Below are 15,943 nucleotides of genomic sequence, written 5' to 3' on the forward strand. Positions count from 1 at the left end.
ATGAGCTTTTCTTCTCTATTATCAAAACTGCTTGTTCATGAACTACATAAACATTTTACCAGAATAAATTTATTCTCTGAAGAGCACCAAAACACAACATATTAAAATAAATAATTTATGAATTCTTACAAATGAATAAATTAAGTTGTATTAAGTTTTAATTAACTTCTTATGCAAATGAAAACACTTCTAAGTATCTCTGCAAAGAATGCCCACTACCTTAATCTGTCTCCTAACACTTTCCAGAAAAAAAAAAAAGATTCCAGACAGAAATACATTTAATTGACCAAACTGTAAGAAATAAGAATATATGATAGAGTTAATAAAATTCTGCTTTTCCCCTCTAATCCACTGCCATATAATAAGCAGGATCTAGGTGCTCAGACATGTACTATTTTATAACATCAGAAAAATAACATTGTCCTAGAGACAGTTGTTCCAATTACAAATGAGTTTGGGCAGCTAATAGGGCAACAAGATACATTCTTGAGAATGGTACTAAGAACATGAAATCAAGGAAGAATATTGTACTGCAGTGCTGGATAAATTGCTTTAGCATTCCGGTTATAATTCCTCCCTTCCCTTCTTAAATCACTCCAATTTCTGACAAAAGTAATGAGATAGTATGCACCTAGTTTAAATAAAACAAAACCATGATCAAAAATATAATAGCTAACTTTTAAAAAAAATATAGGAGCTCATTCAGTGGTTTATGTTTAGGATGACGTAGTATTTGAAATTTGCAACTGTCAAACAAGTTGCCTTCTGAAAGTGTACTTAATCCACCTGCCCAAATAAAATTCAGTTCTTCACGTTTAACTATAGTATATGAAGATTCAAGAATATGGGGAATATTTTACCATAAGATGAAGTCCAGTAGTTTCTAAACTGTGTTTTAATTTTTTTAAATTGATAAACAATTAACTATAGAGAGAGGAACAGTTTTTAAGTAACCTACTCAAAGATTATTTTAAACTTTTTAAAAATTTACTGACATTTACTTAAGATTAATTTGCCATTTACTATTAAGACGACAAGTATCTCAGAGGTAACAGGTCTTAATGAATGTAGTTTTGCTGTATTTTCTCTCAACAGTTCACTAGCCCTTCTCAAAAAAACAAGATTTTGTCAATTGCAAAATAAAATATGCACTAAAATAGTACTTTTCCTGATTCTTAAACAAAATTTAATTAAGCAATTCACTTTAATGGCTTTCACAGTCAGTCACTAAGAAAAGGAATCTTTCCTTGATAAGAACCCTGAAAGATTAGATTTTAGATCCTGAGAAGCAGTAGAATTGTCTGACACCAGAGATCCTCATTTTCAATCACTCAGTTACCTTACAGAGCTTCTGATATCGAGGAGAAGAAACTGCCATCCTTTGTAAACGATGTAACAAAACCACAACTTTCTGCAGAGACGTTCTCACCACAGCCATCATTTTAAGTTTACCACACTTCTGCAGACACCTCAGAATTTGCATTATAAATGAAGAGCAATGATCATTTCCTCCCGGTCACTGGACAATGATTTGCCAGTTCTCTGAGCATGCTCGTTTCCAAGAAAGCATTTGAAAAATACAGGGGACTTAGGTGCCAGGCAAATGAAGGCTGGTATTCCTTCAACTTCTTCTCAATTTAAAAAACATACACAAACGCCACCCAGAAAGCCCCCAGCAGATGCTCACAGCCAGTACTTTCTCAGCCCGGCACGGCCAGACAATGAAGCAAGTTGCTGGGCAGCCAAAACGCTGCCTGCTGCGGGCGAGGAGTAGCCAAAAAGGATATTAAGTGAAACATTAAAGCTGCAGATACAAAGCAGACATCCCCTGGGAGCAGAGATTCAACACATCACCAAGATGCATGCCTTGTAGCGGGCTTATATTAAACGATCGAGTGGCATTCACTCTCTCATTCTAAAGAGGGATGGGTTCGCTCCCCGACTAAATGCAGCTCTGGCTGTGTTCTGTGGGATGAGTGAATAGAGCCCATTACAAATCTTGAGCAGAACAGAAGGGTACTGGACTCTAATGATATCAGCCCAGATGCTGAGTGCTAATAAATCACCTCCACACAGGTCTCAGAACAAGATCATCTAAAACAAAACAAAAAATACCTGCAGCGGGTATGTGGCTTTACCTAAGATACCCTAAAAGCAGAGTCATCTACAGGCTCTCAGATGCCTGCTTAGGAGGAAAGCCATCAGAAATCGAATTTCCAATGTTAGGTTAAGACTCCTCTAATTAAACAGTAAGGTTAGAAAAAAACAACAAAGTCTGTAATTGACTATTAACATTCCAAATTATCACATTTCCCCTTAGACAGAATCTTCATCTCATTTTATTTGCCATAATGCTGTTTTACTTTTATGAGTAAGAAATATAAGACAGTATATATATAGAGAGAGAGATATATATAGATATAGATATATAGATATATATCATATAGATAGAAAAACGCAGTACAGAATTTTGGGATTTTATGTTTATATGTATACATTTCAGATAAATTTTCTACTTCAGCTTGAATACCATTATAAATATCAATTGGGGTAAAGTACTGTTAGGAAATAAGCAAAATAACCCAGAATGATTAAATGACTGGGCCAAAGGGCACAGCCAGAAATAGAACCCAGAGGTCTCCCATTATCAGTGTCCTGCTCAAATTAATAACCTGGGTAAGTCTGCATTTTCACCTTTCTCTACTATTGTCATGATTCTTTAAAAGAAATGCAGCATTTAAAAATATTTGTTTCCCTTCTTTACTTTTCCTGCCTTCTCAGTCCTTCAATTTTAGCATGACTTAAAGCCCTAAATTGGGTCTTACAGAGTTGTGTTTATCAAACAGTGTTTTTGTGGGCTTCTGCTTGTCTACTTTTTCTCTGCAGCTCTATACTGAGAACCTATACTGCCTCCCTCTGGATAGGCTAACGATGTCAAAATATCTACATAAAGCCAAAATCGGAAGAGGTCATCAATGAATGATGTGATTAAAAACAGCAATTTATTTGGCAAATGTATAGAAACAGGAAGTAGATCAGTGATTATTTAGGGGTTGGAGAATTGGCAATAGGGGATTGATAGCCAAGAGGTACAGGGTTTCTCTTGGAGGTGACAAAAATGTTCTAATTTGATTATGGTGATGGTTGCACTACCTTGAGAATATAGTAAAAACAACTCAATTGTACAACTTAAATGGATGGATTGTATGGTATGCGAAATTCCAATAATGTTGTTATCAAAAAAATTTTTTAAAAAGTTGTAATTCCTGTCCCTAAACCAGCAGGTGAAGTTTCCACAGTACAGGTAATACCCCCCAAACACTATGCTGGGTATGGAGCTGGGTACGGGGGATAATCTGAAACAATCTAAATAATTAAAGTCTGCACCTATGGAAAAGATGATAAAAATTAGGCTGAAAGCGAACACAGGAGATGAAAGCATAATAATCCCAAAGCAGAGAGCAAAAACAGCAACCCCAGAAAGACAATAGGGCAACAGAATTTTACCCAGGAAAGAATCGAAGCATGTTAATTAACTGGCACTGATAAAATGTAAAGCTTGTATTTTGAAATATAATTAAAATGATAATAATATCTTAGAATATGGGCATGAAAATTCAGAATAAATGCATTTGAATGAATAGATAAACTGACTGGGAAGTCAATAATAGACTTTTATTCAAAAGCAAAAAAAAAAAAAAATGTTTCTGCATCTTTGGGCAAATTCTCTCATCTGAATCAGATCCACAGGGACAACTGCATAGCAGGCATCTCCTCCTGGATGTTACTCAGATGCCTCATTTCATCATAGTCAAAATGGAATTTACCATCACATCACACTCCGCACTAACTTGCACTGCTGCCCTGACTTCTTCTCCTATATTCCCAATCTCAGATTCTAACACCACCTGGCAATCTTCTTTGTTAGTACCCCTTCCCCCGCCCTTAGTCTACCCATACTATCAAGTCATTAGGTTTATTCCCCCTGTCACTGCCTCATTTCTAGTCATTGTCACCTCTGACCAGATGGATAGAGTATCCTAATGGACTGCTCGGCTGTCAGTCTTGCCCAGTTCAAACCCACTCTCCATAAAGCCACTGGCTAGATTCCTATAAAATACAAATCCCACTGCAACACTCCCTTGCTTAATATGCTTTAAGGACTTTTCCCCATTGCCACCATGTTAAAATATGAATACTTCTCAAGTCACACAAGACCCTCTATGATCTGGACCGCTCAGCTCTCCAGGAGTTTTTGTCTCCAAAAGATCAGGTTTTCTCTTGCCAATAGTCCTCTGCTGAGGAGAAAAACCTAACTGCCTTGCAGCAGGGCAGTGAAACATAAATCCGTAAATCCAAGTGATCATCCATTCTTACCAGAAATGGCATGTATCATAGCATACTCTCAGAAATTAATCTTCATCTTCCATTGTGCTTCCAAACTATGCTTTATCAAAATGTACCCAAATTCACCTTAAACCAAATACAGAATAAACTTCTTCACCTTCATGAAATATTACCACGGCCCTGCATCCAGCTGTGTTGAGACACAAAGCAAGTACAACCACAGAATGTGTCGTGTAAGCAGTTCTACATACACCCCTTGCACACAGAGCACATACTTGCCAGGGTCCTTATTCCATCGTTCTTACGCACACGTGTCTACCACCACCACCATGCCACCAGAACATTTATTTTATAATTGCAGGTGCTTTTCCACATTCATTTTCTTCAACAAATATCTTTCTATTTCCAAATAAGTTTTCATTTTAACTGTCCACTCACACAAAAGGAGAGTCATTAATACAAAAACCCAAAGGAAAATTAAAATTCTTTTGCCTCAGAAATACTCAGCAAATGGTACTAACTCTCTAAAAATCATCTACCTATATGGTGCCCAAAACAAAGCCATGGATTTTTTTTTAACAAAGTGAAGAGAACGTTTTAAAATTAACAGCATGTAACAAAGAAGCAAGGGAGTGAAAAATCATGCAAACTACCATAATGTGAAACATCCAAAACATAAGCAAATGCATGTGTTTATCTTTAGATAGATTTTAATAGGCTCTTAATAAATGCCCTCTTTAATATTTCTTATGAGACAAAATGGATTATTTTAGCAACATTAAATTAGTTTTGAGAAGCATTTACCATTCGTGTTATAATGTATTTTAGTCAGCAACCTTTCTTTCTTGATGCTGGTTGCCATAAGACAAGTAATCCTGTGCTTAGTTATTTTTATTCAGAAAGATTTTAAACATCTCTATTTACATGTCTTTCTTCCACAATTTGAATATTCATTAAATATTGAGAAGAGTTTTTTGGCTATGTAAGAATATATCCCAGAATAAAATGTATTGGAAGACATTATTAAACTCTAAAACAGGTTTGCTTTAGACCTGCTAAAACAAGGTTCATTTCAAGCCTCCTTTGCTCTTTGTCTAAAACTGTTACCTTCTCGAGTGCATAGCCTGGGTATGTTTTGAGTTTAACATCATTACATAAATTGAGTATCTGTGAGCATTAATAGGTCAGGCTTATCGTTGTTTAAGTCATAAAAAATAATATATTCTAGCACATACCCACATTTAGAACCCTCTATAACCCTCTAAAACTGAGATGATAGCTAAATATTTTATCAATTAACATTTATGGCGACCTCATAAGACTCCAGAGGGTAAGAGAAAAAAGACAAAAAAGAACAGATTTATCTTTGATACTTACCTGCTCACTCTCATTATCAAGTCACAAGTGTATTATACAATGAATCAATGGATAAGAAATAAGAAGTAATGTATAAGTAAACATAGATTTTTGTTAAATTAATCTTGAGAATTCAACCATAAAACACCCTAATAGTCTCTATACATGGGAATAAGTTATTAATAAGTCTATTCCAAAAGGGTCTTTGTTTAAAATTCGTAACTTTTTAATGATAATAATTTTAAACTTAAGAGAAAATTTGTAAGAATAATTCCAAGAAAGCTTCTGTACCCTTCAACCAGACCCACACACATATTTGTTAACATTCTGATGTTTCAAGGGAAAAGATTTCGTAAGAAAGGATTCAGAAAAGGTCATCATAATGAATTTCATAACGGTGAAGTTTTAGGGTCCAAGGACACTGGTCAGTATTTATTTAGAATTTCCACACAGAGCTCTGCGTAGGCAACAATATGGAATAATGCAATCTCTGCCCTTGAAGAACCATGTGATCAACTAGAAGAGGAGACAGGCATCAAATGACAATGGATCACGAGTTCACAAGCATATCAGAAATAATAACTGTCAAAATGCTGTGAGAACGGCACGGCATAAAGAAGTAATCAGATGTAAAACTGTGGTAAACAAGGAGTCTTCTCCACTGAAATAGGTTTAAAACCAAGTTCTAAGTGAGAAGGCCTGTGATGGGTCAGAGTAGGTCATTCTGCACAAAGAAAATGGGAAATTCAAGGGCACTGAAGCAGTTGTACTTGGGGGCAGAAAAAAGATTCAGACATGCTTCATTAGATTCCTCAAATATTTTTTTCAAGGAGAGATTTTGTGTTATCACATTTCATGTAGAAGCAAATTTGAACCTCAGACTGCATTCACAATCATAGTTATCAAGCTAAAGACATAAAAGTAATACCCTCAAGCCTAATATTCTTGGTTGTATACTAAGCCACAGAGCCTTGGCAGCTTTTATATTAAGTATTTATAATAAATGGAGAAAGAAACAACTTCCTGTTAAGAGGACATGCCCTTATCATTCAGGCGTCAATAAGGCTAATTGTAATTGGGCTTAAAATGACAGAAAAATAGAATAGTTATGAGCCTGTAAGTCTAAATAAAAAACTATTACTCCCATAAAACAAGGTGTTGTTTCCTCAATTATTAAGTGAAAGTACTTTATAGATCTTATTTCCAGAAACCAATTATTCATAGGGGAGCATGGATTTCATACCAAAATAAGGTGACAACCTCACCTTTGAACGGTAATAAACTTTGCATGTAGATGGATCAAAAGAGCACCGCAAAAATGGAAATACAAGGCGCAGCTCCCCGTGCACTTGCCTGCATCTGCTGCGTGAGTTCCCTGGCCAGGACGGCGTCCTGAAGAGCATTCTCCCGCTGAGAGGCATCTGCAAGCACATTAACTGTGGTTTCTGCTTCTTGGATCCACTTCAGGAAGTTCTCCAGGTCCCTGCGAGAGGCCTGCACTGTCCTCAGCTCACCCTCCAAGGCACTCTGTCTGTCAGCAATGCTGCAAGGAACAACACGACAGGCACGTCTCCGTTACTTACAGCGTGACAGTCCACATCATGCACACCCTAAAGAAAAGTTAACAGACGGCCCCCAAGCAACCTTTATTTATTTAAGTACCTAATGTAACTGGGAGATTTGTTTATATGTGTGTCTTGAATAATCCTTAATGGAGGGGTAATGTGAATTTTGAGAAGGAGAGGGAGAGAGATATAAATATTAACAAAATCACATCCATATCCTAAAATAATTATAACATTTTACAGTTCGTAATTGTATGTTGTTATTCCCTGTACATTTTATTTCAGTACCTTAGTATCATTCCTGACACTCAAAAGGCAATATCAATAAATATTCATACAAGTGACTAAATGAATTCTAGGAAGAAGTAAAATCTGAAGAAGTGTTTAAGATACAATCAAATAATTTAAAGGACTTACTTTATATATTTTAAACACTTCAGATCAATGCAAATTGGTTCTTCAAGCTGATATAATAATATTATACTCGGAAGATACTGGACAATCAAGTTTTTATAAAGCTTTCATTAAATCTACATCAAAATTAAAGTATATAACTATCCTGGAGTTGCATGATTTAACAGACACACACACCTGTAAATCCAACCTTTAAAACTTCATATATCTCAAAGCTCCATATAAAGACAACAAACAAATTAATTTGCGAATGGGCACCAACAATTTCACTCCTAGGTATTTAAACCCAAGAGAACTGAAAACATATGTCCACACAAAAACTTATACAAAAATGTTTATAGCAGCATTATTTAGAAGAGCCAAACAGCAGAATCAACCCAAATATCCATCAACTGGGAGGGGAATTACTAAACAAAATGTAGTATATTCACCCATGAAATATTACTCAGCCATAAAAAGGAATGAAGTACTGATACATGCTCAGCATGGATGGACCTTGAAAACATTATGCCAAGTGAAAGAAACCAGACACAAAAGGCCACATATTGTGTGACTCCATTTATATGAAATACTTAAAAGAAGTAAATCCATAGAAGGAGAAAGTAGATTAGTTGCTGACTAGGACTGGAAGGGAGAGGGAAATGGGGACGGACTGCTAATGGGTGGTGGGTTTCTTTTCAAGGTGATAAACTGTTCTGAAATTAAGAGTGTGGTGATTGCTGCACAACAGAGAAAATATACTAAAACCCACTAAGTTGTACACTTTCAAAGGGTGAATTTCATGGCATATGAACTGTTATCACAATTTAAAAATCAACACATGTCATATGATCTTATTTACATATTTTTTCTATCTGTCCATCCACTCATCCATCCATTTATCATCATCCATCCGTCTTCCTATCTGTATATATAGATAGAGGGAGAAATGTCTGGAACACTAACCTAATATTAAAATAGTTCCAGGTGCTGGGATTTGATGTGGTTTACTTTCCTATTTGTACTTTTCTGCATTCTTTGAATTTATAATAAACAAGTATCTTTTTTACATATCAATAAACACATTCCTTTTAAAAAATGGGTAAAAGATTTAAACAGACATATCAGCATAGAAGATATATGGATAGCAAAAAGCACATGAAAAGCTACTCAACATCAGTAATTATCAGAAAAATGTAAATTCAATCCACAATGAGATATCACTACATATTAGAATGGCTTTAAGAAAATGACCAAACCAAGTGCTGATAAGAATGTAAAGTAATTGCAACTCTCATACACTGCAGGTAGGAGTGTAAAATGGTACGGCCATTTTGAAAAACAGTTTGGCAGTTTTTTATAAAGTTAACCATGCACTTAAGATACAAGCCAGCAACGCTATTCTTAAGTATTTACCCAAGAGAAATGAAAACATATGTCTACACAAAACCTGTATGCAAATGCTCATAGCAGCTTTATTCATAATGGTCCAAAACTCATAATAACCCAAATGTCATCAACTAGTAAATAGATAAACTGGGGTACATGCATATAATGGAATACTACTGAGCAATAAAAATTTAAAAACTAATGATGGATACATCAACATGGATGGAACCTCAAATGCATTTTGCTAAGTGAAAGAAGCCAAACATAAAAGCTACATACTACGATCCCATTTATATGACATTCTGGAATGTCATCAACTTCAATTCAGCATTTACTTACTGAAAAACCGCCAACAGTGTTTGGCTGCCTACAGAACAAATTCAAATTGCTTCTGCTGGAACTCAATGTCCTCCATAATCTATCACTAACTTACTTTTCCAGCTTTACCCCCCTAGTTATTTCCAATAGTTCAGATCAAAGTGGTATGTTCCTTTTTCTCTAGAATATTCTTAATACTATGTCCACATAATTTTATACCCACATAAAAAATGTCCTTCTGACAATCTTCACCTATCAAAGTCCTTCCAATCCTTTAAGGGTTAAAGCTACCTCTTTCACAACATCTCAGCCCAATTAGGTTTACTTGTCCTGAGTTCATAAAAGGTTCAAAAACCCTCTTCATTCAGAAATTCATCATATGTATCCTGGAAAAGCCCTTAGATTGTGATCTTATTTCACCCTTAAATTTTACTTTATCTATATCACAGAGATTTCTTGTCCGTCTCCCTGTTCCATAAACTCACTATGGGCAGAAGCAGTCTTTTGTATCTCCATATTCCTCAGAGACTTTATTATAGCGTTATGATAGTTTTATAGAATAATGAAAATCTTTTTATAATATGCCTTTAAAATTACCTCCCCAACTCCAATTTTCAAGAAGTTACTGACAGAAGTCCTCTACAATACATAGTTTGTAAATCCAGAAAGAAGACAATATAAGAAGCTTAAAAACAAGAAATCCAACAGGCTCTCATGCTAATGGTGAAAGGAGATCTCAGAAAAGAGGGCAATGCACCAAACTGGGTCAGATGAGGGCTGTCTTCACCATTCCAACTGTTATGTTTCTTGTTTTAATTTGACAAAATTAACAAAGGAGACACTCTGACAAAACAATAACTCAAAAGAGGACAAAAACAAACAAACTCCATGAGATCCTAGGAGGAAAGCACAGAAAATCCCCAGGATAATGGCTGTGCAGCAGGCCTGGAAAGCTATCTCCAGAAGAAATGTCTACAAGAAAAAATATTAGAAGTGATAGACTGCTTAATGTGATTGACCTTGTCAATCACCAGGCCACTGGAAAATGTGGGAAGAATTAGCAATAGGTGCAAAGAAAACTAAGCATATAAAAACAAGGCAATTATTAATTTCAGGTAAAATAAACAGAGAAGAAGCAAAATTATAGTAAACTTTAGTGCTTGGCTGTTAATGATGTTTAGACAGGCATAATAATGTCAACATTGAATATCTGCTTCTCTAAAAATTCAATGATAAGATGGTACAGCCACTATGGAAAACAATATGGCAGTTCCTCAAAACCGTAAAAATAGAATTAACATGATCAACAAGGAGAAGAAAAAAGCTGCCGCTACGGAGAGGGACTGTAGTGAGTAGTGAGAGTACCACTCTATTATAAATCTTTCAGTATTTTAAATATTTTTGTAATCATATTCATATATTTAATTTTTTATATTTAGAAGTTATCCACCAGAATTTGGGTGGTTGGTGGTGATGGTGTTTAATCTTCCACCTAACCCTGCCCATATTTTCAATTATTACAATATCAACTGAAGAAAATATTAAGAATAGCCAAATAAAGATTGTGCCAGGGCTTCCCTGGTGGCGCAGTGGTTGAGAATCCGCCTGCCAATGCAGGGGACATGGGTTCAATCCCTGGTCCGGGAAGATCCCACATGCCGCGGAGCAACTGAGCCCATGCGCCATAACTACTGAGCCTGCACTCTAGAGCCCACGAGCCACAACTACTGAAGCCCACGTGCCTAGAGCCCGTGCTCCATAATACGAGAAGCCACCGCGATAAGAAGCCCGTGCACCGCAACCAAGAGTAGCCCCCACTCACCACAACTAGAGAAAGCCTGCACACAGCAACGAAGATCCAACACAGCCAAAAATAAAATAAATAAATTTAAAAAAAAGATTGTGCCAAAAAAGTACTAGAATTAAAGGAGTATACAGGCACAATTAATCAACCATGAACAGATGATTCTAATTTGAAGAACACTCATATAAAATTTAGTAATTATAAAAATTTAGTAAAGTGGGCTATTCTTATTTTAAGAACATATATAAAATTTAGTAATTATAAAATTTAGCAAAGTCAAACACGTTCAGCTTACATAATCAATATCCTTTATTCTTAAGAATATTCACACGTACATAACAGGTTATGTGGCAAATAGCTAATGTAGAAACACATCATTATGAATTAGCTCTATTAAACCCTAAGAATGCCCAGACTAGGGAAAAGGATGCAAATGTCTAAGAACCTCACGGGTGAAGGCAGAGATTCCCTCTACTTGAGAGACACTTATAAACTTAGCAAGCGTGAAGGAAGGACCAGGTTGGCAGGGGAGGTGGAAAGCCTAAAGTGATGCTTCAGAGGAAAAGGGAGCTAAGAGAATCATGAGCACCTGACCTTAGACAGTGCTGGTTCCACTGGGTTGGGTAATACCAGCAGCATATTTTGGTGACCGGTGGAACATTCTGCATCCAGAAGCTAGGGCATTTATTGTAAAACTGTCAAATTATCTACTAGTCATCAGTGGGAAAAGAGATTCTCCTTTAAAAGTATTCACTTTGTAGGAAACTGCTAAAAAATAACTTTTAGACAATGGTTAAGAGATGTCTACTTTATTGGTTACTAAAGCAAAAGAATACAGGCTTTGGATCAAGGCAGACATGGCTCCACCACTGACCAGCTGTGAAATCTGGGGCAGTTGCCCACCTCCTCACGCATCACTCATCATCCCTAAACTCCACTTGCCACACAAGGTTCTCCATGGTCTGAGTCTTGCTTACCTTTCCAAGTATCATCTCATTACTCCAGGCCTCATGCTACCTACAAAAACGAACCAATTACTAACCCTCAAAGTGGTCACTGTTTCACATCCAGACCTTTACTTTTTCTTTCTTTTACTTTAAATATCCTTCCTCACCCCTCCATCCCCCCACTAAACTTTTCCCTTTCCAACTGGTTAATTTCTACTTACCCTACAGAACTTGGTGCAGATACTTTCCAAACCTATAGTATCTCATTCCATAGCACCCCATAATTTCTCTTATGGTGCCTATTAGCAGGCCATTACTGCTGGAACAACAAATCACCACAAACATAGTGGCTTATAACATTTATCTCTAACCTTGTATATGAATTTGGTGAAATACTGGGAAAGTATTTTATTTATAGGATGCAAATGTGCAATTTGATAATAAATGTCCTAGGGAATTTTTTTAAATTCACAAATATCTGGTGTCATAGTTTTTTTACCATGATCATAATCAACAACTAAAAATAATGAACATACTGAAAACTAAACTCTATTTACAGCAGTCCGAATTGTCTTCATGTTATTATAATAAATATACATTTTAAAATGTATAACCATAGTGTTTATACTAATTTATAATCTGATTTTTGAAATTAATATAATTTCATATGAAATCTGTAACAGAATATAGCTAAAAGGTATCAGCTCTCCACATCATTCATTTTACTCTTTTTTGAAAAGGCTAGAGTATGGTATACTGGACACGACAAGACACTACAAGAATCTTTTATTTATTTTCAAGGAATTTCACATGATTTATCATAATACCATAAGGCAAAAAAATCACTAAAATTAGATGCTCAGAAGTATGTACACACACTTTATGACATAGGCTAATAAATTACTTTTAATGCCATTTATACGCTGCTCTCAGAAGGAAACCACCTAATTTTACCACCTCTGCCATTTACTAGCTATATGCCTTGGGTAAACCACTTCAAATCTCCAATTTTCTTTTTACATCCTTAAAATAAAGAGCTTGGACTAGCTGAGTAAAGGGCCCGTGTCAGAATCTCTAGGGGTCCTTTTAAAACTACATATTCCATCGTAGAGATTATAAAACCTACTGGAAGAGTTCCTCCATTCTCACTCCAACCCTAGCTTCAAATTCAGCTTCATTAAGAATCACTGCATGTAGGGTCTTCCCTGGTGGTCCAGTGGGTAAGACTCCGCGCTCCCAATGCAGGGGGTCCAAGTTCAATCCCTGGTTGGGGAACTAGATCCCGCATGCATGCCGCAACTAAGAAGTACATATGCTACACTAAAGATCCTGCATGCCGCAACTAAGACCCAGGGCAGCCTAAATAACAAATAAATAAATATTAAAAAAGAAATCCTTCCCCTAATTAAAAAAAAAAAAAAAAAAGGATCACTGCATGTAAATGAAACTTTACTGATGGGAATAGATACGTGGTATGCAGACAACAAAGAGATTGGGAAGCACGAATGTGGAAGATTCATTCCTAAGATCACATCCAGCACTGAACTTACACTAGTCTACGATTCTCAGTGCAGAGTTTCTCTCTGGCAGTTCCGGTTGCTACATCTCAAGATCAGAACAGAGCTGGAGGAAGCTCTGAGAAATGCAAACGAGAGAGTATAATGGAGGAACACTAGCAAAGAAAAAGAAATGATTTTAAGTTCAGGAAATTATGGCTACTAGACAAAGGCAGAGAAGTTTTTTTTTAAAAAAATCTTGTAAAACCCACAAATCATAAAGAATAAAGATAGGCTGAAAACCTAAAAGACAGAATTTTTGAAGTTTAGAAGGATAATTTTAGCAAAAAAAATTTTTTACTTCAAACAGAAGAGGCAGACTATAGAATTCTTTAATGCAAGAAATGGTGCAGACTGAAAGTATAAATAACTTCTCATGAAAGATTTAAAGAATGCATGTGTGGCAGATTTATAATAGTTTATATTAAAGGGAACTGGGATTTTTAAAATGTAAACTCTTATCTTTTAAAGAGATTTCTGTTATAAAAGCAACTATGATAGGCTACAAAATAGCTTATAGTCATTTTGTAGCATTACAAAACATGGCCACCCATATAACTGACTTTTTTAAAATGTTATTTTAAATGTTAAATAATGCTTCATTTTTAAGCTACGAGATATAATATTGTTTAATCAAATGTGCATGTGCTTATAATTGGTCAAAAGAGTGTCTGAACACAAATAGATATGTCTTTTTTTTTTAAGACTTCAATGGAAAAGAGTGTCTTAGCAAACACACAGATATGTGTTGCTAAATTTTGGTATACTTTAAAGGTGACATTTACAGTTACATGAGATTTAAATATATTTCTCTCTTCTAGAGTGGAAAATAGTAGCATCAGTAGTTTGAGTGGCATGTAAAAAATGTACAGTGAGGGCTTCCCTGGTGGCGCAGTGGTTAAGAATCTGCCTGCCAATGCAGGGGACACGGGTTCGAGCCCTGGTCCGGGAAGATCCCACATGCCGCAGAGCAATTAAGCCCGTGCGCCACAACTACTGAGCCTGCGCTCTAGAGCCTGCGAGCCACAACTAATGAAGCCGCGTGCCACAACTACTGAAGCCCATGCGTCTAGAGCCTGTGCTCCGCAACAAGAGAAGCCACCACAATGAGAAGCCTGCGCAATGCAACGAAGATTAGCCCCCGCTTGCCGCAATTAGAGAAAGCCCATGTGCAGCAAAGACCCAACACAGCCAAAAATAAAATAAATAAAATAAATAAATTTTTTTAAAAAACAAACAAAAAAAACTTACAATGAAACAATTCTTTAAGCTTCCCATTGAGTACCTTCACAAGGTAATTTGTCCTTTGGTGTATAAAGTATCATTTAGCTAGGAAATATATTAAAGCACACTTTAATGCAGTGGATTTAATGAAGAATTAGTCACTGGAGATATCCCCAACCATCTATGGTACTTTGTGACCAGTCTCTGTTGCATAGAGATTGGGTCATCATCAAGCACTTAAAAATTCACTCCATGGAACTCAAGCAGACTGTTCTAAGCTGCTAATACCACACCACTTGGGAAGCTTAAGAGAGGTAACCACAACCCCGCTATTCAAGACAGAACTATTCCTGTGTGAGGATTTATCACACCACATCCTATTTCCCTTTTAACTAAGTCACTACCAGATATATGGTCTTAGCCAACCAATACCGGACCATACCCCCAATACTGCTCCATACCTTCCCCAATCTACCCCCAAAACCCTTCTTCCATTAAGCCTGGAAACCTATTCTACGATTGGGAGATTCCTCAGATCAATCCTTTCACCCTGTCTTAAGTGAAATTAGTTTCCCTAGTGCCATCAATTTGTCTGCAGACTTGTAACGAAGTTTTTTTCTTTTTTCTCTCAGACCCTATATGCCTCATGATGAACAACAGTTGGAATGAGGGTCCGCCTCCTTCGAATTGCTACTTCCAAGCCGCTGTTCTTCCATCTTCCAGGCAAAATCCTACTCCTTCAAAGCAGAAGACATTTTCCATTATGCTCATATACTGACCTCCAGGTCCATGGTAACTGCACATAGGCTGCTCACTGCCTCAACAGTTAAGTGGAGTCTGAAATCCAACTCAAGATCTGCTTGCCAAGCCATAGGCTCCAGTGAGGGACTGCACCTCCCAGGGAAAGGGACATGATAGACACCATTACGGACTAGTGGCATCCGGTCTCCACTCCCTTACAAATATCTTCCTCTCCCCTGTTCCCTCTCCAACTGACTTTCATCTGCATTCTTTCTACTTGCCTCCGAGTAGATACACATTGCT

The 15,943-nt window shown here is 36.5% G+C and overlaps 1 protein-coding gene across 13 annotated transcripts in view; it reads right to left on the reverse strand.

Annotated features, from left to right (window-relative positions):
- The window catches only part of UTRN (utrophin), a 496,228-nt gene that overhangs the window by 231,641 nt on the left and 248,644 nt on the right, over positions 1-15,943 (reverse strand). For all 13 annotated transcript variants that reach the window (XM_082474349.1, XM_082474346.1, XM_082474342.1 and 10 more), the window contains one exon: positions 7,057-7,246. In XM_082474349.1, the coding sequence (XP_082330475.1) occupies positions 7,057-7,246 (190 nt within the window). The remainder of the gene's footprint in view (positions 1-7,056; positions 7,247-15,943) is intronic.

The sequence above is a fragment of the Balaenoptera physalus genome (genome assembly GCF_965194825.1).
Source record: "Balaenoptera physalus genome assembly, chromosome: 9".
NCBI classification, from domain to species: Eukaryota; Metazoa; Chordata; class Mammalia; order Artiodactyla; family Balaenopteridae; genus Balaenoptera; species Balaenoptera physalus.